The 24748-nt window shown below is 44.8% G+C and overlaps 1 protein-coding gene across 2 annotated transcripts; it reads right to left on the bottom strand.

The window, feature by feature from the left end:
- Nucleotides 1-355: 355 nt before the first annotated feature.
- LOC140908637 (protein CLN8) lies at nt 356-24015 on the bottom strand. Of its 2 annotated transcripts, none has more exons than XM_073336191.2 (4): nt 23879-24015; nt 20435-20567; nt 2925-3577; nt 356-941 (listed from the first exon to the last, which is right to left on the bottom strand). In XM_073336191.2, exons 3-4 carry the CDS (start codon nt 3465-3467, stop codon nt 618-620), a joined length of 867 nt encoding a protein of 288 aa, XP_073192292.1. In that variant the 5' UTR covers nt 3468-3577; nt 20435-20567; nt 23879-24015; the 3' UTR covers nt 356-617. The 2 variants fall into 2 exon arrangements, with proteins under 2 accessions (XP_073192292.1, XP_073192293.1); XM_073336192.2 differs by lacking the exon at nt 23879-24015 and adding an exon at nt 20671-20867.
- Nucleotides 24016-24748: the final 733 nt, after the last annotated feature.

Raw genomic sequence — 24748 nt, 5'->3', positions numbered from 1 at the left:
AATGTGTTTTTTTCATGTTAACAATGCATTTCTGTATTCAAGAATAATTAAAAAAAAGGGGATATATATTTTAGAAAATAATGAACTATCTACATAATTGTTTTGGGTTGGTCATGCTTCGTACCACTGTGTTCATGGGAGAAAGGGCTTTTGAATAATACCCAGCTTGACCAATTTCTGACAGTTATATTATCAGAATTTCCACTAACAGGAAACCCAGAGATGGGGCAAGCGGATGCCAGTGAGACCCACCCTGCCACATTGCAGAGGGTGACACCACTGAAATTATGATTCTCTAGATTTTTACAAATCAAACAATGCCTCCCTTACCTATCACTAACTTGCCACTTTCCCCAAAATAAGATTTTATTACATAATGCTCTGACATGAATCCTGACTGAGTCAAAGATTGTGTGTGTGTGTGTGTGTATTTTAAATATAGACACAATTTTAAAACACTTTTGATAAAGGAGTATAGTGCACTAATAGCAATCTACATAGCGATCAATATATTCATAGACTTCTTGTAAGCAATTCTGTTTTCATGGACTCAGTAGTAAACCTGCACCATATTCTTCTGGCCATACTTTACTATTATCCCAATAACTGTTGCAACACTATCTCCTCTTCTTTTGGAATGTTTCACTATTTAATTTTCCAGAGGATCCAAAAACAGCAGTGAAAAATGAAAAGTTCCAGTCCACTGGACCAAAGAGCCGCTGAGTTGATCTGTATATCCAGTACGGATTAAGTATTAATGTAAGTGTACTTAACCCCACGAAAAAGACGATAAAATGTGGAAGTCCCAGATTTTCCACGACATCATTCCAATTGGAAATACACACCCACCACATGTGATAAATAAGGACCATGCGGCAGTGTTGCATATGGATCAGTACCCATTGGTTTGCCTTCCATAAAAGGGTATTAGCATAGCCAGTCTGAAGAGAAAACAACAAAGAAAGAAATGAAATTGCACCTTCAAGATAAAGCAGTCAGCATTTTCTAGAATTAAGATATTGTGACAAAGTTCATCCTCTGCCTTGGTGGGTCCTGCACTTTTTGGAGGATTTGCTCGCCTCAGAGGTTCTCGGCAGCCCTCAGTTTGGCCGCTTCTGCTAGAGGCTCAAACCTGCTGTTCACTCAGCTAACCTCATCATTGGCCAGCATGGGGGAAAACAGAGAACAATCTCCCTAGTCTCTGTTGTCCCACCTAGTGGGTCGGGATAGGCCAGATCCCTTTCCAAATTAGACCGTCCCTTTGGGTGTTGCTCACAGACCAGGTCAACTCCTCCTGTGTCCGATCAGGAGTTTGGGGGGGGGGGGAAGGCAGAGGAGTTTCCGGGGAGGGGGGCACCCTCTACACCAGGTTCCAGCCCAGGGCCCTGTGGATAGCAGCTGTCTATGTCTCCTGTATCAGCTGCACGACAGCTACAGCTACAACTCCCTGGACTACTTCCTCATGGCCTCCCCCCAGCACCTTCTTTATCCTCACCACAGGATCTTCCTCCTGAGGTCTGATCACACTCGTACTCCTCAGTCCTCCAGCAGCACACCTTCTCACTCTCTGCTCCTTGCACGCCCTCCACTAACTGATGGGAGGTCCTTTTAAAACCAGGTGTCCTGATTAGTCTGCCTGCTATAACTGATTCTAGTATGTTCTTAATTGGCTCCAGGTGTCGTAATTGGCTTGCCTGTCTTAATTGGTTCTAGCAGGTGCCTGATTGCTCTAGGGCAGCCCCTGCTCTGGTCACTCAAGGAACAGAAAACTATTCATCTAGTGGCCAGTATATTTGCCTTCTGCCAGACTCCTGTAACCCCCCCTTAGGCTTCGCCCGCCCACTTCCTGGATCCCAATAAGGCCGGACTCCTGTAACCCCCCCTTAGGCTTCGCCCGCCCACTTCCTGGATCCCAATAAGGCCGGACTCCTGTACCCCACTGCTCTAGGTCTGTCATAATATATATTAACTATATTAACTGTGTTTAGTGTAAACTGCCAAACAAACCTTCTCTAAATCATTTTTCTCGAGTGCCAAGAGATTGCACATTTACATAGCACCTTTTGCCCAGAAGAATTCTAAACCACTTTGCAAACTATGTGCATACAGCATCACTTAGATGCAGCCACCTGTTGGATGGAGGAAGACAATCAAAACAAAGCACATGTTACAGAAGTGCGGGGGGGGGGGGGGCGGCTACCAGGGTCTGGGAAGTTTTGGTTAACACCACTCAGGCAAACCATGACTCTCTGACTGCTCTAGCGTCTATATGCACAGATAGGACCTTCATGTTTAAGGTCTCATTAAAAGCACTGCAGAAGGGCTGAGGTGATCCTGCCAAGGCTTGTGGCTGTAATTCTAAAGAGTCCAGATATTTTATAATTTAAGATTAAACTACTAAAAACTTATTGCTGGGAACAGATAACAGTTTGGAAAGCAGGGCTGATTTCTTTTCTCCCCACAAGCATGGAAGATCTCTTCAAGGCTGGTCTCCCTCTCTGCATCCACAGAAGATACATAAACACTTAACAGCTCCAACATTCTCATGTTACTATTTTCACTCGTTAAAAATATCTTTAAAAAAATAGAGTTTAGTCACCTAATCTTTAGTCCTGTGCACTAGATCCCAACTAGTGAGTCTGTAAAGTAATTTTTAAAATCTTCCCTTTTCATTTCTTTGCTACAAAATGGGTAAAAAAAAATTTAAAAACATTTGAACAATATTTAAGTATTTTAGGGTGTTATAATTAAGGATTCCCAGGACTTCAAGTTTGGAAGGAAAATTCTTCCCTGATCCCACCACTAATCTCCCAATTTGAAGGCCAATATTTCTTTGCAGATTTTTTTTTTTTTTTGAGGGGGAAGCAATGGGAGTTTTATAATGGAAACTTCTATCACCAACAATTAATACAGCAAGTTCTTACCCTTCGAAGTAGCCAGTACATGCAGATTGAAGGAGTGCTCATCTCAAGTAGCAGTCCCATCAGGGGTAGATAGTGTCCAGATTTTATGTTAATTATCAGACCAAGAAGCCCACCAAAGGCAAATAAATGATGAACTACCAAGAACACATCACATGTCCTGAAAACAATATTAGACACATGAACAACTACATTTTCAAACAAGATGAAGCCAGAGGCTATTAAGCAATGAAACCAACTCCACTTTTGCTGTGAATACACTTTGTCAGCTTGGAAAACTGGATCTATGAGCAAGGCCCACAACCCAGCTACACAACTCTGAATTCCAAGCAGGCCACGAGTAATAGCTATATTCGAGAAGACTTTGTCCTTCCCTGACAAAGTACGATAACTGGCACTGATCCATGAGGCCAGCCAGTGAGCTAGAAGAAATACAGTGAGGTAGAAGAAAAATCCAGCTGCTACTAATTTCAAACGAACTTCCCACAGAACATAGTCCCAATCAAATATGACACTCAAGGTTTCAGCAGCATATGCAAAATTCATTTCTTCTCCTCTAATTCAAAATATTTGGAGAGAGTCTGAAGCTTCTCAACCACACGTTGGTCTATCTTAAGGCTACTGAGCCTTTGCTGTTACATGGAGCAGAAACCCACCTGCAATGAAAAAAAAAAAGATAGAAGAGACTTGTAGAGACTGGCTGCGTGCATTTTTTACACACACACACACACACACACACACACACACACACACACACACACTCCCCATTTATGAAATCTCACTAGTTTCACTACAGTTTAGAGTTTGTTTCTCTTTCCACTGATATTTCCAAACAATTTAGAACTGACATTAGAAAAAACCTACTCAAGGCTGATAATTAGCCTTCAAGAACTCTACTGGGTATATAAAAGAGAAGATGAGAGAGGGAAACTCTTTGTTTCCTTACTGGCAGAATGATTAGTGTCAATGGATGTTACAGTCACGAAACCTTTACTTTTTGTTCCCAAGTTATATAAAAATATAATACTTTTTCCTCGTCATTTTCCTTACTGTTTTTTCTTCCCTTCCTGTTACTTCTATATACGTAGAATACTCGCTATTCTTTATCTTTTTCAAGTCTTCCTTTGCCTTTATAAATCATCCCTCAAGAAGTCCATCTGGCTGAAGTGTTTTGCTAACGCTACTGACACCACATTTTTAAAACAATCTTTCACCAGCTAGCTACTAGCATCCCCCCACACCTTCCTCACAGAAGACTTGAAAATTGTTCTATGACCAATGATTTTTACTTCTAACAAAGTTAACATTCTAGGTGTGAACAGAAACAACTCCTATGGACATAAACAAAGGGGGCCAGTGCTAAAGGGAGAAAAAACAAAACAACTGAGGCTTACAATTCTTTAGCAGCATGTTTAAGCATAACTGAACCTTCATTTTTCACCTGTACAGCCCTCTGGATAGGTCTACACAGTAAGTCTCGAGCTCCGATCTACACACTCGGGCTTGCACCATGGTACTACAGACTCAGGCTCAAGCTACAGCACTAAAAACAGCTGTGTAGATGTTCAGGCTCGAACTGGTGCTTGGATTCTGAAATCCAGGGAGGAGGTGAGTTTGAGATCCTGAACCCCGACATCTACAGTGCTGTTTAGTGCCATAGCATGAGCCCGAGTCTGTAGACTTGGGCTCTGGGACTCACTCACATTGGTTTTAAAACACAGAGTAGACGTACCCTAAGAATTTTTAGGAATCAAACGTACACACCCAGTTTACAGGATATAGATCAAAACTGCAACAAACCAGCCACTCTGAGCCTGATTCTCATTTACACTAAGGCCACTTTACATGCCTGGAAGTATAAAGGAGCCCTGAATTGTTGGAACAGAATAACATGATTGTGACGTTATTGACATAAACTGTGACCATACAGATCATTGTTGCAACCAGGGTCCTATGGTTGCACCAGGTCTTGTACAGAGGAGGCCAAGTGGGGTGTCTATGGGAAGGTTGTAGTTTGCTGGTTATGATTATGTTGTCTGTATGTGTGTGTCATTTTTTGTATTTGAAGTTATGAATATTGGCTATGTACTTGTTTGATTCTAAGTGGCCTCAGTGAAGCATTTGGTCAGCTTCTTGAGAAACGACTATTCTCACTAAGTGCCCAATCAAGAAACACTTAGGTGACAATGGACTTTGGGAGACGCCAATCCACATCTGAGCTTTCCTGCAAACGTTCAAACTAACATGTAAACAATGGCGTCAGCCTGCAAAAAGCTGAATCATTCATAGACATGTGACTTGCCCAGGTGACTGCAAACTCCATCTTGTTGAGGGGATTTTACACAGGAGAACAAAGGGGTTTCCACCCACAAGAGAAAGACTATATAAGGTCCTGGAAACCCCTCCATTTTGTCTTCAGCTGGCTTAAGAGATAGCCTCTCCACCCCAAAGAGATGCCTGAAAGAAACTGGAACAAAGGACAATAACTATGGGGGCATGAGTGATTGCTGGACCCAGACTAGGAAGGAGTCTAGTCTGTGAAAGAAGCTTATTGGAACATCTCTGAGGGTGAGATTTAGCTGCATTTAGTTTCCTACTGTATTAGGCTTAGCCTTGTTTTATTTTGTTTGGTAATTTACTTTATTCTGTTATTACTTGGAACCACTTAAATCACTTTTTGCTTATTAATTAACCCAGAGCAAGTAATTAATTCCTGGGGGAGCAAACAGTTGTGCATATCTCTATCAGTGTTATACAGGGCAAACAATTTATGAGTTTACCCTGTATAAGCTTTATACAGAGTGAAACAGATTTATTTGGGGTTTGGATCCCATTGGGAACTGGGTATCTGGGTGCTAGAGACAAGAGCACTTCTTAAGCTGTTTTCAGTTAGGCCTGCAGCTTTTGGGGGACGTGGTTCAGACCTGGGCCTGTGTTTGCAGCAGGCTAGCGTGTCTGGCTCAGTGAGACGGAGTACTGAAGTCCCAAGCTGCCAGGGAAAACGGGCTCAGAAGTAGTCTCAGCACATCAGCTGGCAGTCCCAAGGGGGTCTCTGTGACCCAACCCGTCACAGTGGCCTCAATGCAAATGAGAATTGCGTCCTATATCTATGGTACGTATGTACACACACTTTATTATTTTGTTTAGGAAAAAAAGAAAATCAGTAACGTTATAAATATTCTTCATTAGAGGTTTACATAAATGGACCTTTGATACACGCAAGCATGTACTATTGGCCTGTTATAATTAGAACTTTTTAATCTTTTTCTATATTAAGTCACAGTATGAAGAATAAATAAACTTTTCAAAGTTTAAAAAAAAAAAAAAAAAAAAAAAAGACAGCCCTCCTTAGAGTTCTCTCTTCTGTGAGGTGTTTTAATTACGCATGCAGCATCACAGGAATGCACGTTTGTAGTCTTGCATACGCAAAGAAAAACAGAAGTAGAAAAACAGAGGTTAACAATGGACAAAGCATGAATTCCCAAGGGATCTTGTAAATAATATGAAGCTAGTATATAAAGAAATAGAAAAAGAGTAAAGTGTGATAGGCTTGCAGCTACAGCTTTGCTTACTAGTAGTTTGTAGCACATGGATAGCTTGTGATTCATACAGGGCCTGTTTCACAGAATTAGTAAGCCAATTATAAAGCATGTGATACAATGTAGAATATAATGCATGTGTTAGTCTGTTTTAGAATATGTATATAATCTGATTTATAACTATGTACTTTGGAGTTGTGATGCACCCTAACCTGCCCCATTACATCTGAGTCTGATCACCTCAGGTACAGATTTCCGAAATGCCAATAGAGAAACCTTAGTAACGAGTCCTGATCTGGACTGAGTTTTTGGATTCCACAGAACTGGATAAAAGTGTTCTTGCAGAACTGAAGTGTTCTGAATCAGTCGAGTGGAAAAGGTCTCGGAGGGAATCCCAACAGTGTTGTTTTGCTTGCAATTTGGAATATCAGACACCAAAAAACAGAACATAATTCTACAAAATGATAGTCTAGTAAATGCATGAGTAAAGGCTTGTAGGATCATCTTGTGAACAAAATTGCATGGTCAACTTCTGAACAGAATTAGACCACATTCTAAAAAGATCTTTTATTCCTGAAGCTAATTAAGGACATAGAGAAACAACCTCTTTATTGTCCACCCCAGCATCACAATTATTATTAATTGTATCGTCCCGAATTTTTAAGCTTGGGGGCATAAAGTTAATTAAAATGCCCTCCACGTGGTATGGTTTAAAGAAGATGAACATTTTATTATGTTTTTGTTTTAAAGTATCCATAAGCACAGGTCCATTTTGCTGACGTATTGGACAAGATTGCCATAACCGCTGGACACAGCACATCCTGTCAATGTGGCCAGGGGAAGAACTGCCCAGAGAGTATCTAATTTCACACAGTTTGACTGGCAGCTCTGGTGGGAGGCAGAAGAGGAAGCCATATGGATAGTTAGCAGTATAGGTAAAAAGCTTCTGTAAAGATGCCTGCCTTTCCTGCACCCCAATATAATAAATAACAGAAAAGGAGGATGGCAGTCTTATAGCTAGAGAGCAAAGGAATATTGCTTATTTATATTCTCAGGGGGCCTGATTCTGCTCTCCTTTACACCAGAGCAACCCCAAGGGCCCTTCCTTCCCACTGCCTTGCATTCTGAAACAGTAAGAGAGTTAAGAATTCTAAGTTGCTAGAATTTTACACTCACTCTGCACAGATATATAGTAGACACCAGAATTACAAACACCTCAGGAATGGAGGTTGTTCATAACTCTGAACAAAACGCTATGTTCTTACTTTCAAAAGCTTACAACTGAACATTGACTTAATACAGCTTTGAAACTTTACGATACAGAAGAAAAATGCTGCCGTCGACCATCTTAATTTAAATGAAACAAGCAAAGAAAGTTTCCTTATCTTGTCAAAATTTTTTTTTTAAAGTCTCCCCTTTTTTTCCAGTAGTTCACATTTAACACAGTACTGTACTGTATTTGGGGGGGGGGGGGGTTTGGCTCTGCCGCTGCCAGATTGCTTACTTCGGGTATAGTGTAGTAAACTGCTTTGCATCCTACTGTACCAGCTACGGGTCCTGAGCATGCTCAGTTCATCTGCTGAAGCCACTGCCCTTCACCCTGCCCTTATTAGCTATATGTATGTGAGAAATTCCTATCTGTAAGATAGTATTACTGTTGGATCATATTAAAGAAGTTCTGTATTAAAATCACAAATGAGTTTGATTCCCCAGAGTTTAAATTCCAGGGTATTACTAATTAAGAGGTCTCTTGGTTTTTGGTACTGTTTCTCTCCCTCTATGTGTGAAACTTGCAAGCTGCTAATTGTGTTAGTACATTCTAAGACAGAGTCTGTTCTCAAAGCAATTCACAGAGAGAGAGACTCAAAGCAATACTCTGTAACAACAGAAACAGCACCCAGAGACTCCCCGCCCTTTTGTTGTATTAACAATTGTGATTAAAATAGAGATAGAGGATGTATGTGGATGGATGCTTGGTGTGGATAATAACTGAATGATCAGGGAGGTGCCAGCCTAAGAATCCAGTGTCCATCGGCTGAAGAAGGTGTCAAGTGGAAATAACCAGAGGACCCCACCCGGAGGGCAGACTGGAATCCACCCAACAGCCTCAAGAATGGGAGAACCAAAGAACAAGATAACATCTTGGAGCCGTCAGGAATGTGCTATCTGCTGATTGATTCAGCAACAGCATGATGAAGCAATTCCCATAGACTGGCATAGGAAGAAATTCCTATAAAAATAGACTCTAAAAAGTGAGAACTTTGGGGTCTGATTCTGCAAACCAACTTCCAGGAGCATCAGATGAGCATCTGACAAGGCCCTGCTCCCTCCTCATGTCCAGGCCACCTGGCCAGTGGCTTGGCATGAGCAACTCTAAGGCTGGTAACTATGATAACAACCTTGCAGAACCTGTGTGTGTGTGTGTGTGTATGTTTGTATGAATGAATGTGAGAATAAATTTGAGACTGAATGGAATGTTATAACTATAACTAACTGCTTACTATGATTCTTTCTGTATTCACAATAAATGTGGTATTTTGCCTTTTTCCCTTTAATAAGATCCTGCTGGTTTTTATTTTATTGGTACAACGTTTTGGTGGAGAATTGCGAAAGGGGGAATATTGGTAAAAAACCTCAGTTATTGTAAATATTGGTGTGCACACCGCCAGCTCTAGTGAGCTAGGCATTTCTATTAGGTTAACCAGACCTGCGGGCCTCCGGGAAGGTAGCAGGGGACCTGCGGGCCTCCGGGAAGGTAGCAGGGGACCTGCGGGCCTCCGGGAAGGTAGCAGGGGACCTGCGGGCCTCCGGGAAGGTAGCAGGGGACCTGCGGGCCTCCGGGAAGGTAGCAGGGGACCTGCGGGCCTCCGGGAAGGTAGCAGGGGACCTGCGGGCCTCCGGGAAGGTAGCAGGGGACCTGCGGGCCTCCGGGAAGGTAGCAGGGGACCTGCGGGCCTCCGGGAAGGTAGCAGGGGACCTGCGGGCCTCCGGGAAGGTAGCAGGGGACCTGCGGGCCTCCGGGAAGGTAGCAGGGGACCTGCGGGCCTCCGGGAAGGTAGCAGGGGACCTGCGGGCCTCCGGGAAGGTAGCAGGGGACCTGCGGGCCTCCGGGAAGGTAGCAGGGGACCTGCGGGCCTCCGGGAAGGTAGCAGGGGACCTGCGGGCCTCCGGGAAGGTAGCAGGGGACCTGCGGGCCTCCGGGAAGGTAGCAGGGGACCTGCGGGCCTCCGGGAAGGTAGCAGGGGACCTGCGGGCCTCCGGGAAGGTAGCAGGGGACCTGCGGGCCTCCGGGAAGGTAGCAGGGGACCTGCGGGCCTCCGGGAAGGTAGCAGGGGACCTGCGGGCCTCCGGGAAGGTAGCAGGGGACCTGCGGGCCTCCGGGAAGGTAGCAGGGGACCTGCGGGCCTCCGGGAAGGTAGCAGGGGACCTGCGGGCCTCCGGGAAGGTAGCAGGGGACCTGCGGGCCTCCGGGAAGGTAGCAGGGGACCTGCGGGCCTCCGGGAAGGTAGCAGGGGACCTGCGGGCCTCCGGGAAGGTAGCAGGGGACCTGCGGGCCTCCGGGAAGGTAGCAGGGGACCTGCGGGCCTCCGGGAAGGTAGCAGGGGAAAAACGCATAGATTAAGCTATGATTTCAGAATCTAGGCTGTGTCACTTGCTAAGTAATACCAGCAGTGACAAAGAGATTGAAATATCCATGTTAAGATGTTTAAAAGAAAACAGGGTAAGCCAGTACTAGAGGGAGGAATGGAGTCAGAAGGAACTCCAACCTCACCTTTTGTTAAAGAAATTACACCTTTTAAACAAATCCTTCAAAAATTTGGGCACAGTCCTTGGACTAAACAAGGCCTAGCTGATGTCTGCACTATTTCGGACCTAGAGGATAGATTGGCTCAGTATATCCTCATATACAAACCTTCTAGTGCTGCCAAAAGAGATGCAGCAGCAATTTGGTTGTTGTGGGAGGCATGTAAGGATTCTTCCCTCCGCTTGTCTTCATGTAAAGAGGAAAAGGCACAAATGGAAAAGGGAGCAGACAATTGGAAGGTGCTGGCTACAAATATCCAAAGCCAGCTGAAAATAGTGAAAGAGGCACTCCAGGAATACAAAAAGAGTGAAAAAGTTAACTCTGCAGAGGCTGGAGGGAGGCAGGTAAAGGGGGAGAAGGTCCTATGTACGGCACCCCCAGGCATAATTACAAAGAGAAAAGAGAGTAAAAAAAAAAAAAAGTTAACTCTGCAGAGGCTGGAGGGAATTAAGCAGTTAAACTTTGTATTTCACCCAAACAACTTTTAACCGAAAATGTTAAAAAGGAAAAGTGTTAGAGCATTCTTGGTTTCTTTGCAGCCATTCTGAAAGAAAATGGGCCCTTTTCCAAAGGAATGTCCGTAAATTAGCCAGGCAAAAATAAACTATCTGATTAAAATCATTTTACTGGACAATTTAGTCAAATTTGCTAAAAGAACATAAGAGGGTTCTATTGGAACTTAACTGCCTCAAATGTATAAAGGGAATGTAAGATGTAAAAAACAGAGCAGTGTGGAAGGGATGTTAAGGAAAAGAAAATGTGTATGTATCTGTCTGTGTGTGTGTAAATATGTAAAGTTCTAAGGACCAGTTAGTTTTGTTTTTGTTAATGCCACTAAAAATCCATTTGACTCTTTAATTCAAAGTTGCAAAACTGACAGACCTTTTTGCTAGACACAGGTAATTAGTGTTGTTTGGCTTTGGGATTTGGCATTTAACCCTTAAAAGGTAACTCAATGCTTTACAAAATTTAAAATGTTTTTAAGTTGTGGCTGCAGCAGGGCAGTCAAAATCAGGAGAATATAAAAAAAAATTTTTTTTTGGATTCTTTTTGTTTGTTTTTTGTTTGTTTTTGTAACAAAATAGCAGATGAGAGTTGTAGTAAAAAAAAAAAATTAAAAAAGACAGTGCCTCTCTGAAGCAACAGCAGGGGTGACGTGCACAAAACAAAAAGGAGCAATGTTAGAAACACTGAGTCTTAAAATGGCTCTGAGTAATCAGACTGTCACTTTGATAAAGGTACATGAAAACTCTGTAAGCAAAAAAAGAAATAGTGACACCTTATGTAAAAATGGATCTGGATAATGTTATAGAAGTTAAACTATGGAAGGAATGTGCATTTGCCCCAGAACATGTGCAGGGTATATTGTAGAAGGGGCAAAAGAAATGCAAACATACCATGCTACTTAATTAAAATGCTATTAGGGCTCCAAAGGGAGCCACAATAGGTTGGGTTTTCTTTTTCAGATTGCTGTGTGTTTTGGAAGCAGAAGTTAAAAGTAATCAAAACTCTGGTGAAAGTTGATTGTGTCCCTTTTAAGATAGAGTCTCTGAGCTGCTGATGGCTTTAAATCCAAAAGCAGGAAGTTTCTGTGAAAATGCAAATTACCTAAATGATAAAGGAAGGAAAGAACTAGCAGCACAAAGGAGCTGCAGATAAAGGACATACCTGGTCAGCAAACAAATTGTCTAAATAAAAGGCATGGGATAACAAGATAATTTTAATAAATTTAATGATAATAAGTATCCTTGTAACAACGTATAGTGTGTATGATTTTTGGAAAAATCCTTTAAGGTCGTATGGTAATGATGCTTCTCAGTTATTACCTGTAAATAAAACTTAAAGCTTAACACAGCAGGAAAAACATTATAAACTTGGTCTGCTGTATAAGAAGGAAAACTCAGGGATTTAATGACTAAACAGTAGGATAATTTCCCCATAACCCTTAAAAGATAAAAGCCATTGAAACCTGGCCTGCCTATAGAACAAAAACAGGAAAATATGGGGGCAATTTCTCTGTTTTGCCTGCAATCAGCAAGGGTATTTGTAAAAGAAATATTTTAAGCAATAATCTGCCACCCCAAAAGGGGTAGAAACATGTTCTTTTTGTCTTTCAGAAAATCAGGAAAAGCTGATGCCAGCTGAAAAGCAACCCAATACCATGAATCTACTGTCACAATAGAAATTGTGTTTTGTGTTCTATGTTTTGTCTTGTGTTTTGTCTTGTTGCTAGCACTGTTGTGTGTTTAAAAAAAAAAATACTGAAGACCTGCAGGAACTTAAAAATAAATTAAGCTTTCTGTCCCAGCTACAGGACAGCCTGATACAAAAACAAGTACATGCCAATGTAGACTTGGTCCAAATTGGTCTGGGTAACCTAAAAGGCCAATGGAATCTTTAGTAATGGCTTAATACTACCACATGGCTTATCCATAAGAAAAAAAAAATATTAGAAATAGGAAACTACACAGCCATAGCTATGGGATGCACTGAAATGCAGATACCTGCACTAGCTACTTTGGAACACAAAATGTTCTGGGTCATATTGGGAAATATTAAGGGTTTGATGCATTTGTTAAAAAAGAAAGAGATCATTGTTTGACACTTATCAATAGGAATGGATGCAATATGTTTCCAATATTGTAAACCAGACTTGTTAATGGGAGAAATTGTTGTCAAAATTGCACACCAACAGTCCCTGGAGGCAAAGGTATTGAAGGTTAACCCACTCCCCATATTACACATGGGATCCTTTTGGCTACCCTGGACCTTGAGCCAGTGGGCTGGGGAGGGAGGGAAGCTATTGGACACTAGAGGTTGTACCGAATGGACTCCTCAAAAGTGGGTGTGCCTCACCTTGCCTGTTTCCCCAGAACCTTGTAGTAAAGATACATCACTAGGATCATGTATGTGGCATGAATTGGAATCACAAACTCAAATTGCCTCACAGTACTTTCTCTTTAACAGGCTATATAGAAAGTGACACTGACGATTATAAATCTTAGTGTCAAAAGGGGGATTATGTTGGATCATATTAAAGAAGTTCTGTATTAAAATCACAAATGAGTTTGATTCCCCAGAGTTTAAATTCCAGGGTATTACTAATTAAGAGGTCTCTTGGTTTTTGGTATTGTTTCTCTCCCTCTATGTGTGAAACTTGCAAGCTGCTAACTGTGTTAGTACATTCTAAGACAGAGTCTGTTCTCAAAGCAATTCACAAGAGAGAGAGACTCAAAGCAATACTCTAACAACAGAAACAGCACCCAGAGACTCCCCACCCTTTTGTTGTATTAACAATTGTGATTAAAATAGAGATAGAGGATGTATGTGGATGGATGCTTGGTGTGGATAATAACTGAATGATCAGGGAGGTGCCAGCCTAAGAATCCAGTGTCCATCGGCTGAAGAAGGTGTCAAGTGGAAATAACCAGAGGACCCCACCCGGAGGGCAGACTGGAATCCACCCAACAGCCTCAAGAATGGGAGAACCAAAGAACAAGATAACATCTTGGAGCCGTCAGGAATGTGCTATCTGCTGATTGATTCAGCAACAGCATGATGAAGCAATTCCCATAGACTGGCATAGGAAGAAATTCCTATAAAAATAGACTCTAAAAAGTGAGAACTTTGGGGTCTGATTCTGCAAACCAACTTCCAGGAGCATCAGATGAGCATCTGACAAGGCCCTGCTCCCTCCTCATGTCCAGGCCACCTGGCCAGTGGCTTGGCATGAGCAACTCTAAGGCTGGTAACTATGATAACAACCTTGCAGAACCTGTGTGTGTGTGTGTGTGTGTGTGTGTTTGTATGAATGAATGTGAGAATAAATTTGAGACTGAATGGAATGTTATAACTATAACTAACTGCTTACTATGATTCTTTCTGTATTCACAATAAATGTGGTATTTTGCCTTTTTCCCTTTAATAAGATCCTGCTGGTTTTTATTTTATTGGTACAACACTACCTGCAGCAGTGACAGGTTCTACTTTGCTAAAAAGGCCATCTGGTGTAGCTAATTCAAGAAGTCTCACATGTAAAAGCAACCTGATAGCTTTGTTTAACAGTGTAACAAGTCTTGTGGATTGGGGGGGGGTGGAGGGGGTGGGAGGAGAGTGGTCGACATGGTCTCTCTTGCCTTTAGTGAGTCTTTTGATACAGTCTCCCATGACCTTCTCATAAACAAACTACGGAAATGCAACCTAGATGGAGCTAAAATAAGACTGGTGCAAAACTAGTTGGGAAAACAGTTCCAACAGTAGTTATCAGTGATTCACAGGCTGAAAGGGCTGAGTCAGGCTGAAAGGGGATAACAAGTAGGGTTCTCCAGGAATCAGTTCTGGATAGGTTTCTATTCAAAATCTTAATCAATGATTGAGATATGTTTCTATTCAAAATCTTAATCAATGATTGAGATATGTTTCTATTCAAAATCTTAATCAATGATTGAGATATGTAATAGAGAGTACACTTACAAAGTTTATGAATGATAACCTAGGAAGGAGTACTGGGGAAAGGGATCTGCAGGTCATAGTGGACCACAAACTGAACATGAGTACTGTGGAAAGGGATCTAGGGGTCCTAGTGGACTACAACCTGAATGAGTGAACAGTGTAACGCTGCTGCAAAAAAAACAGAACATCACTCTGGGACGTCCGCTCTACTCTGCGCGGATTAGGTATTGTGTCCAGTTCGGGGTGCCACATTTCAGGAAAGATGTGGACAAATTGGAGAAAGTCCAGAGAAGAGGGGGGGAAAAAAAGTAAGGTCTAGAAAACATGACCTATGAGGGAAGTAGCATCTTTTTACAAAAGCTGTTTCTTACAATCTAAACCTATCAATAATTGCTACAGATAGCACTTTTCTACCTGTAGCAATTTCACATACACTACAGTGCAAGGAACTGCTACCTGTAGGCATTTGTTACATCAGTAGCAGTTTACAGCAAGAGCAGTTTCTTACAATCTATACACATCAATAACTGCTACTGGTAGCACATTACTACACTGAGTAGTTTACTACACTACAGCTGTTCCCAAAGAGGTGTATGGTTAGGATGAAAAATCGGGACAGGGGGTGGAGAGTTAAAGGACCCTATATAAGAAAGAGACCCCAAAATCGGGACTGCCCCTATAAAATCAGAAAAGGAGTACTTGTGGCACCTTAGAGACTAACCAATTTATTTGAGCATGAGCTTTCGTGAGCTACAGCTCACTTCATCAGATGCATGCCGTGGAAACTGCAGCAGACTTTATATATACACAGAGAATATGAAAAAATACCTCCTCCCACCCCATTGTCCAGCTGGTAATAGCTTATCTAAAGTGATCATCAGGTGGGCCATTTCCAGCACAAATCCAGGTTTTCTCACCCTCCACCCCCCCACACAAATTCACTCTCCTGCTGGTGATAGCCCATCCAAAGTGACAACTCTTTACACAATGTGCATGATAATAAAGTTGGGCCATTTCCTGCACAAATCCAGGTTCTCTCACCCCCTGACCCCCCTCCCAAAAACCACACACACAAACTCACTATCCTGCTGGTAATAGCTCATCCAAAGTGACCATTCTCCCTACAATGTGCATAATTAAGGTGGGCCATTTCCAGCACAAATCCAGGTTTTCTCACATCTCCCCCACCCCCATACACACACAAACTCACTCTCCTGCTGGTAATAGCTCATCCAAACTGACCACTCTCCAAGTTTAAATCCAAGTTAAACCAGAACATCTGGGGGGGGGGGGTAGGAAAAAACAAGAGGAAATAGGCTACTGTCAAGGTTCCTCCCCCACTCTGAACTCTAGAGTACAGATGTGGGGACCTGCATGAAAAAACCTCCTAAGCTTATCTTTACCAGCTTAGATCAAAACTTCCCCAAGGTATAAAATATTCCCCCCCGTTGTCCTTGGACTGGCCGCTACCACCACCAAACTAATACTGGTTACTGGGGAAGAGCTGTTTGGACACGTCCTTCCCCCCAAAATACTTCCCAAAACCTTGCACCCCACTTCCTGGACAAGGTTTGGTAGAAAGCCTCACCAATTTGCTTAGGTGACTACAGACCCAGACCCTTGGATCTTAAGAACAATAAACAATCCTCCCAACACTTGCACCCCTCCTTTACTGGGAAATGTTGGATAAAAAGCCTCACCAATTTGCATAGGTGACCACAGACCCAAACCCTTGGATCTGAGAACAATGAAAAAGCATTCAGTGTTTTACAAGAAGACTTTTAATAAAAAATAGAAGTAAATAGAAATAAAGAAATCCCCCCTGTAAAATCAGGATGGTAGATATCTTACAGGGTAATTAGATTCAAAAACATAGAGAACCCCTCTAGGCAAAACCTTAAGTTACAAAAAAGATACACAGACAGAAATAGTTATTCTATTCAGCACAATTCTTTTCTCAGCCATTTAAAGAAATCATAATCTAACACATACCTAGCTAGATTACTTACTAAAAGTTCTAAGGCTCCATTCCTGGTCTATCCCTGGCAGAAACCAGCATACAGACAGACACAGACCCTTTGTTTCTCTCCCTCCTCCCAGCTTTTGAAAGTATCTTGTCTCCTCATTGGTCATTTTGGTCAGGTGCCAGCAAGGTTACCTTTAGCTTCTTAACCCTTTACAGGTGAGAGGAGCTTTCCCCTGGCCAGGAGGGATTTTAAAGGGGTTTACCCTTCCCTTTACATTTATGACAGCTACCTTGCATAATGATTTAGCCACTCCCAGTCTCTATTTAAGCCTAAATTAATAGTATCCAATTTGCAAATGAATTCCAATTCAGCAGTTTCTCCCTGGAGTCTGGATTTGAAGTTTTTTTGTTTTAATATAGCGACCTTCATGTCTGTGATTGCGTGACCAGAGAGATTGACGTGTTCTCCGACTGGTTTATGAATGTTATAATTCTTGACATCTGATTTGTGTCCATTTATTCTTTTACGTAGAGACTGTCCAGTTTGACCAATGTACATGGCAGAGGGGCATTGCTGGCACATGATGGCATATATCACATTGGTGGATGTGCAGGTATACGAGCCTCTGATAGTGTGGCTGACGTTATTAGGCCCTGTGATGGTGTCCCCTGAATAGATATGTGGGCACAATTGGCAACGGGCTTTGTTGCAAGGATAAGTTCCTGGGTTAGTGGTTCTGTTGTGTGGTATGTGGTTGTTGGTGAGTATTTGCTTCAGGTTGCGGGGCTGTCTGTAGGCAAGGACTGGCCTGTCTCCCAAGATTTGTGAGAGTGTTGGGTCATCCTTTAGGATAGGTTGTAGATCCTTAATAATGCGTTGGAGGGGTTTTAGTTGGGGGCTGAAGGTGACGGCTAGTGGCGTTCTGTTATTTTCTTTGTTAGGCCTGTCCTGTAGTAGGTAACTTCTGGGAACTCTTCTGGCTCTATCAATCTGTTTCTTTACTTCTGCAGGTGGGTATTGTAGTTGTAAGAAAGCTTGACAGAGATCTTGTAGGTGTTTGTCTCTGTCTGAGGGGTTGGAGCAAATGCGGTTGTATCGCAGAGCTTGGCTGTAGAGCACTGTATTGTCCAGGAAGTGGATCTCTTGTGTGGACTGGACCAGGCTGAGGTTGGTGGTGGGATGGAAATTGTTGAAATCATGGTGGAATTCCTCAAGGGCTTCTCTACGCTACCAGCACTCCCAGCTACCTTCGAGACACCACTGACTTCCTAAGGAAACTTCAATCCATCGGTGATCTTCCTGATAACACCATCCTGGCCACTATGGATGTAGAAGCCCTCTACACCAACATTCCACACAAAGATGGACTACAAGCCGTCAGGAACACTATCCCCGATAATGTCACGGCTAACCTGGTGGCTGAACTTTGTGACTTTGTCCTTACCCATAACTATTTCACATTTGGGGACAATGTATACCTTCAGATCAGCGGCACTGCTATGGGTACCCGCATGGCCCCACAGTATGCCAACATTTTTATGGCTGATTTAGAACAATGCTTCCTCAGCTCTCGTCCCCTAAAGCCCCTACTCTACTTGCGCTATATTGATGACATCTTCATCATCTGGACCCATGGAAAAGAAGCCCTTGAGGAATTCCACCATGATTTCAACAATTTCCATCCCACCAACAACCTCAGCCTGGTCCAGTCCACACAAGAGATCCACTTCCTGGACAATACAGTGCTAATAAACAATGGTCACATAAACACCACCCTATACCGGAAACCTACTGACCGCTATTCCTACCTGCATGCCTCCAGCTTTCACCCTGACCACACCACACGATCCATCGTCTACAGCCAAGCTCTGCGATACAACCGCATTTGCTCCAACCCCTCAGACAGAGACAAACACCTACAAGATCTCTGTCAAGCTTTCTTACAACTACAATACCCACCTGCAGAAGTAAAGAAACAGATTGATAGAGCCAGAAGAGTTCCCAGAAGTTACCTACTACAGGACAGGCCTAACAAAGAAAATAACAGAATGCCACTAGCCGTCACCTTCAGCCCCCAACTAAAACCCCTCCAACGCATTATTAAGGATCTACAACCTATCCTAAAGGATGACCCAACACTCTCACAAATCTTGGGAGACAGGCCAGTCCTTGCCTACAGACAGCCCCGCAACCTGAAGCAAATACTCACCAACAACCACATACCACACAACAGAACCACTAACCCAGGAACTTATCCTTGCAACAAAGCCCGTTGCCAATTGTGCCCACATATCTATTCAGGGGACACCATCACAGGGCCTAATAACGTCAGCCACACTATCAGAGGCTCGTATACCTGCACATCCACCAATGTGATATATGCCATCATGTGCCAGCAATGCCCCTCTGCCATGTACATTGGTCAAACTGGACAGTCTCTACGTAAAAGAATAAATGGACACAAATCAGATGTCAAGAATTATAACATTCATAAACCAGTCGGAGAACACTTCAATCTCTCTGGTCACGCAATCACAGACATGAAGGTCGCTATCTTAAAACAAAAAAACTTCAAATCCAGACTCCAGCGAGAAACTGCTGAATTGGAATTCATTTGCAAATTGGATACTATTAATTTAGGCTTAAATAGAGACTGGGAGTGGCTAAGTCATTATGCAAGGTAGCCTATTTCCTCTTGTTTTTTCCTACCCCCCCCAGATGTTCTGGTTTAACTTGGATTTAAACTTGGAGAGTGGTCAGTTTGGATGAGCTATTACCAGCAGGAGAGTGAGTTTGTGTGTGTATGGGGGTGGGGGAGATGTGAGAAAACCTGGATTTGTGCTGGAAATGGCCCACCTTAATTATGCACATTGTAGGGAGAATGGTCACTTTGGATGAGCTATTACCAGCCGGATAGTGAGTTTGTGTGTGTGGTTTTTGGGAGGGGGGTGAGGGGGTGAGAGAACCTGGATTTGTGCAGGAAATGGCCCAACTTTATTATCATGCACATTGTGTAAAGAGTTGTCACTTTGGATGGGCTATCACCAGCAGGAGAGTGAATTTGTGTGGGGGGGTGGAGGGTGAGAAAACCTGGATTTGTGCTGGAAATGGCCCACCTGATGATCACTTTAGATAAGCTATTACCAGCTGGACAATGGGGTGGGAGGAGGTATTTTTTCATATTCTCTGTGTATATATAAAGTCTGCTGCAGTTTCCATGGCATGCATCTGATGAAGTGAGCTGTAGCTCACAAAAGCTCATGCTCAAATAAATTGGTTAGTCTCTAAGGTGCCACAAGTACTCCTTTTCTTTTTGCGAATACAGACTAACACGGCTGTTACTCTGAAACCTATAAAATCAGAATGTCCGGTCACCCTATGTGTGGTTGACTGAGCAGTTCCTGACTCCGGTAACATTCTCCTGTATATAAATAGGCAACGTATAAGGAAGTGGAGAATCAGGCCATTAACATCAGCATAGTTACAAGGGTGAAGGAGAAAGCAACAGAAACTTTCCACTCTCAACTCCCCACAAAAAAAGACAAACACCTCCTCACCCCTCCCCAGCTACATACAGCCCTCTAAATATGGTGGTTCACAGGCTGTGTGAAATTCCCCTGACTTCATACAATAGCCTCTCCTGGAAGTAGGATGTTTTCTCAGCATTTAAGCAAAACCAGCAGTTAGTTAACGCTGTCTCATCCCCATTTCCTCCCCCTCCTCACAAGAAGAAACAGTAATGCTACTTACTGGCTGGTCTGCTTCAGTTACTCTGCAGTTCCTCCCCGCAGCCTCTGCGCTTTCCTGTCTTGTGTTCAACAGCTACAATCAGCCGAAAAGTCCGGGCTCCTTCTTCCACCTTTTATGCAGAAGTAGCTGCCCCCTAGAATGGAAATGCAACAGCGTGGAGCCCTAGTTCAGCACCGCAGAAAGAAGAGACCCCTGCACCCAGAATAGTGTTACATTTATCGCTTTTCCTGCCCCACCCTGTTTCCGCCCGACGTAAACTGTAGCTCCTGCCCCGGGGGGAGTGGAGCGCACGAAATAACCCGCACTGGCAAGCCGGACTCTGGGGTTGTTCACAGTTCTCCTTGGATCTTAATTCTGCAGCGCAGGAGGGGGTCAGGCCACACTCTGCCTTGCTGCTGCAGCCAACTTTCGCGTTGCACTGAGCAAGAGGGCGATCGCCCCCCCCCCCCCCGCCCCGTACAGAGGCGTGAGAAACGTTGCATGGTGGAGTGTGTTGTCATGGTGGAGTGTGTTGAAAGCTTATGCTCAAATAAATTGGTTAGTCTCTAAGGTGCCACAAGTCCTCCTTTTCTTTTTGTGTTGTCATTGGCAGCCGCAGGCTGTAGGATGCAAAAACATGTCCGCTGTAAAGCCATCCTGAGCCCAGCTAGAGCCCCGGAGAGAAACGTGGAAGCTGGAACCGAGGGAGAGACCGCCACCTCTCCAATACCCCGCTGTGGGCAGGACGTGTGACTGTCCTGCCCAGCAATAGTGTGTCACGCGTGTGTTGGCGGTATCGTGCCTCGACTGCGGTATATGAAGGGACCCACGTCTTGGTTTTGTGCAGCTTGGTGTGGGACATTTCTCACCGGCCATAGAATGACAGATTTCCCTCACCGGCCCCGGCAGGGTGGGGATGCGGCAGGATAGTCTCCAACGTGCCCTGCAGAAGCAGGACTGGGGTGCAGTACCGGGTTTACCACGGCACCAGTGGCACCATGGCGCCGGGCCCAGAGTCAGAAGGGGCCCCGGCCAGCCCGATCCCCCGGCCGGCTGAGACGGCCAGGAAAGCTGCCCCCACCCCTGCTCCGCCCCCGCCCGGCCTCTTCCTACCCCTGCTCCGCCGCAGGCCCACTCGAGTCCTTCCCCTGAGGACTGCAGCCGGTGTCGGGCGTGCACTCACTGAGGGGCAGTAAGTGGAGCGACCCGGCCCCAGCCTGCTCCGCTCCGCCAGCTCCCAGCTGCGCCACCGGTGAGTGCTGGGGGGCGGTTCGCCCCCCCCCCCCCAATCCCGAGCCAGGGGAGCAGAGCAGAGCGGGCTGGGGTCGGGTCACTCCACTTCCCACCGCCCCATGAGCGCGGGGTCGGGCCTGCCCTGCAATCACTGGGCAGCAGGAAGTGGAGTGACCTGGCCCCAACCCGCTCCCCTGGGTCGTGCTGGGGGGGCAGTTTCCAAGCCTGGGGAGGAGATGGAGTGGTGGGGAAGGGGCATGGGATGGGGAAGAAAAGGGGATAGGGGAAGTGGGGGCAGGGGGGAAGCTGGAGCCCAGCATATGGCATCCCCTTGACCGACTGGGTTACACTTGGAATCACACTTTCAGGCTTTACTTCCCAACCATAGGGGTATAAACTTTTTTTTTTTTTTTTAATTACAATGTGAATCACACAAATGTAGGTGCTGGACTTTAAAAAAAACATCTAGTATTGAGAGAGACTATAAAATCCCACCAGTTGGCAACATACTGTGACAAATTTTATTTACCAAATTAAGTTGGTTCCTCAGGAGAAATTAAGTGCATTCAACTATCTTTGGCATTTTGTGCTAAAAGATCACTGCAACAAAAGCTGATTTTGAGATACGGATGAGGTGCTTTGTTCCTCAGTAAAGTTTATCTGATGGAAGATTATTCAGGACTAGCCAATTACATCTGGAAACAAGCTCCCTTGTTAAGCAGGCCCATTGAACTCTCACCCTGAAAAGCGCCACCTCCCCTGCATCTGTACCTCCCTGATGAGCCTCAACGACCTCTCCCTGGACTCCCACCCAAATGAACCCCACCTCCCCTGCACCTCGACCCCCCTGCTGAGCCCCAAATACCTTCACCTGGATCCCCTGCAAAGTCCCATTGCCCCTGCACCTGGAACCCCCCAATGAGCTTCTGTGCATCCAGATCTCCCACTGAGCCACCCACACCCAGATTGCCCACAGAGAACTCTCTTACCCCCACCTGGATCCCCCCACACTAAGTCCCTCTGCACTTGGATCCTGCTGCTGGGCTGAGTCTGCTCACCCACATCTGGTGCGCCTGGCACAGGGGGGCAGGGCCCCAGCGCGTTTCTGGGGCACGCCTGGCCCTTGCACTGTGTCAGGGTCAGGTGCAGCCTCACTGCTGAGTCCCTGTCCTGAGGTGGTATGGAGGAAGGCTGTAGGGTATTCTCCCGCCTCATGCAACCAGTGGCCTGTGCTCCCTACTGCCATGTTGGAGCCTCCACATTTATTTATTGACAAATAAAATTTTCAGAATTTTAAAATATTGTGCACAGAATTTTTAATTTTTTGGTGGAGAATCCCCTCAGGAATATGGGGTGCTGTGCAGCTGTGATGGTGGGACTGTGAGGAAGGTGGTGGGCAGTGGGGAGGTCTATGGGCAGGGGGTGCTGGGCGAGTGGTGTGGTGTGCAGAGTGCTGTACAGTTGTAGTGGGAGGCCAGCCGGGAGGTCTCTGGGAGGGGTGGGGGCTGGGCATAGAGATCTGTGGTAGAGGTCTCTGGGTGAGGGGGCCCTGGGCATAAGGGGGGGGCCCTGGGCAGGGGGGTGATGTGGTGCGGACCTGCCCTCAAAGGGAAGGGGCATGCTGGCAGCACAGGGATGGACAGGCCAGTGTGTGTCTGGCAGTTGCAGGTTCGTAAACAGTGCACTCCTGCTGGCTGCGCAGAGCGGGGCTGCTCTCGCCGTGCTGTGCCTTACTGCCCCCAGCCTGCCCTTCACTCTGGAGGCTGACCATCCCACCCCCTGCAACTTGCCCCATGGGGGCCCGCAAATATGTTTGGTGCCAGGCCCACAAAAAGTTAATCTGGCCCTGCTGCGGTAGGGATGAGCGGGGGTTGGCGAAGGCAGGGTGACTGGGGAAATCGGTGAGGATTTAGGGTACTAGAGAGAGTCTGGGGGAGCAAGATGCCTGGGGGTTGTTTGGAGAGGGACTGTGGAGGAGAACAGGCTAACTGGGGGTGGGAGGGGAGGAGAGAGAGGAGAGGTGGGTGATGGAGCCTGGACCAGATGGAGCCTGGACCAATGGAAGCATTGAGACCCTCAAGCATTATTGGGGGGGGGGGAGTTTGGAGCTGCCTCCCCCACCTACATTACTTCCACTTAGCTTCCCCCACTCTAGCTCTGTGCCCCACTATTTAGCTCCTTTCCCTGTCTGCCCCTTCCACCTTCCGCCCAGCCCCCAACTTTGCAGCTCACCAAGTCTCCTCTCGCTGTTGCCTGGAGCGCGGCCATCTGCTGCTTCCTGCTGATACTGGCTGGGAACGAGCGTGGGGAGCGGGTTAAACCATAGTTAGTATGGTTTCAGTTTCATCTTGCAGTTCTCTTGCCTTGGCAAAATGCTGCCGTGCTTGGGTTCTTGCTTTTCAAAAAATTCTTAGAATCTAACATGAATAGAAATATTATGTATTATTTCTAACTGATGGAACCTAAATTTGTGGCTTAAAGAACCTGATATTGTCCCTTTAATTATCACAAAATTAATTTTAGAAGCCAGGGCCGGCCCATAACATTTTGGCACCTGAAACGGGGAGCTCAAATGACACCCCATGCCCACTTGCTTGGGCCAAAGCTTTGAAAGGTCTCAATTCTACCTTCTTCCTGTTCTACTCCTCTCATGGAAATGCTCTGCTACCTCCCCCAATAAAGAAGAACTAACAACTTAAAATGCCTTGTTCAAAAATTTTAGTAACACTTAACTTTCAAATGCCTGAACAGCAAATGTAACTTTTCTTGTCTGCATAGTAAACACTGGCATTTTTATCTGTTTTGTTGGATCATATTAAAGAAGTTCTGTATTAAAATCACAAATGAGTTTGATTCCCCAGAGTTTAAATTCCAGGGTATTACTAATTAAGAGGTCTCTTGGTTTTTGGTACTGTTTCTCTCCCTCTATGTGTGAAACTTGCAAGCTCCTAATTGCATTAGTACATTCTAAGACAGAGTCTATTCTCAAAGCAATTTACACAGAGAGAGATTCAAAGCAATACTCTGTAACAACAGAAACAGCACCCAGAGACTCCCCGCCCTTTTGTTGTATTAACAATTGTGATTAAAATAGAGATAGAG

The sequence above is a fragment of the Lepidochelys kempii genome, chromosome 3 (assembly GCF_965140285.1).
Source record: "Lepidochelys kempii isolate rLepKem1 chromosome 3, rLepKem1.hap1, whole genome shotgun sequence".
In the NCBI taxonomy this organism is placed as follows: domain Eukaryota; kingdom Metazoa; phylum Chordata; order Testudines; family Cheloniidae; genus Lepidochelys; species Lepidochelys kempii.
Note: the sequence above shows the minus strand (reverse complement) of the source record. Positions and strands in the feature narration are given on the sequence as shown.

Excerpts from the sequence above, each read along its gene's own strand:
- LOC140908637 (XM_073336191.2), bottom strand. The coding sequence starts at position 3,467 with ATGAATTTTGCATATGCTGCTGAAACCTTGAGTGTCATATTTGATTGG. Across the intron at positions 942-2,924 it reads TGTACTGGCTACTTCGAAGG|ACTGGCTATGCTAATACCCT; the intron begins GTAAGAACTTGC and ends TTTTCTCTTCAG.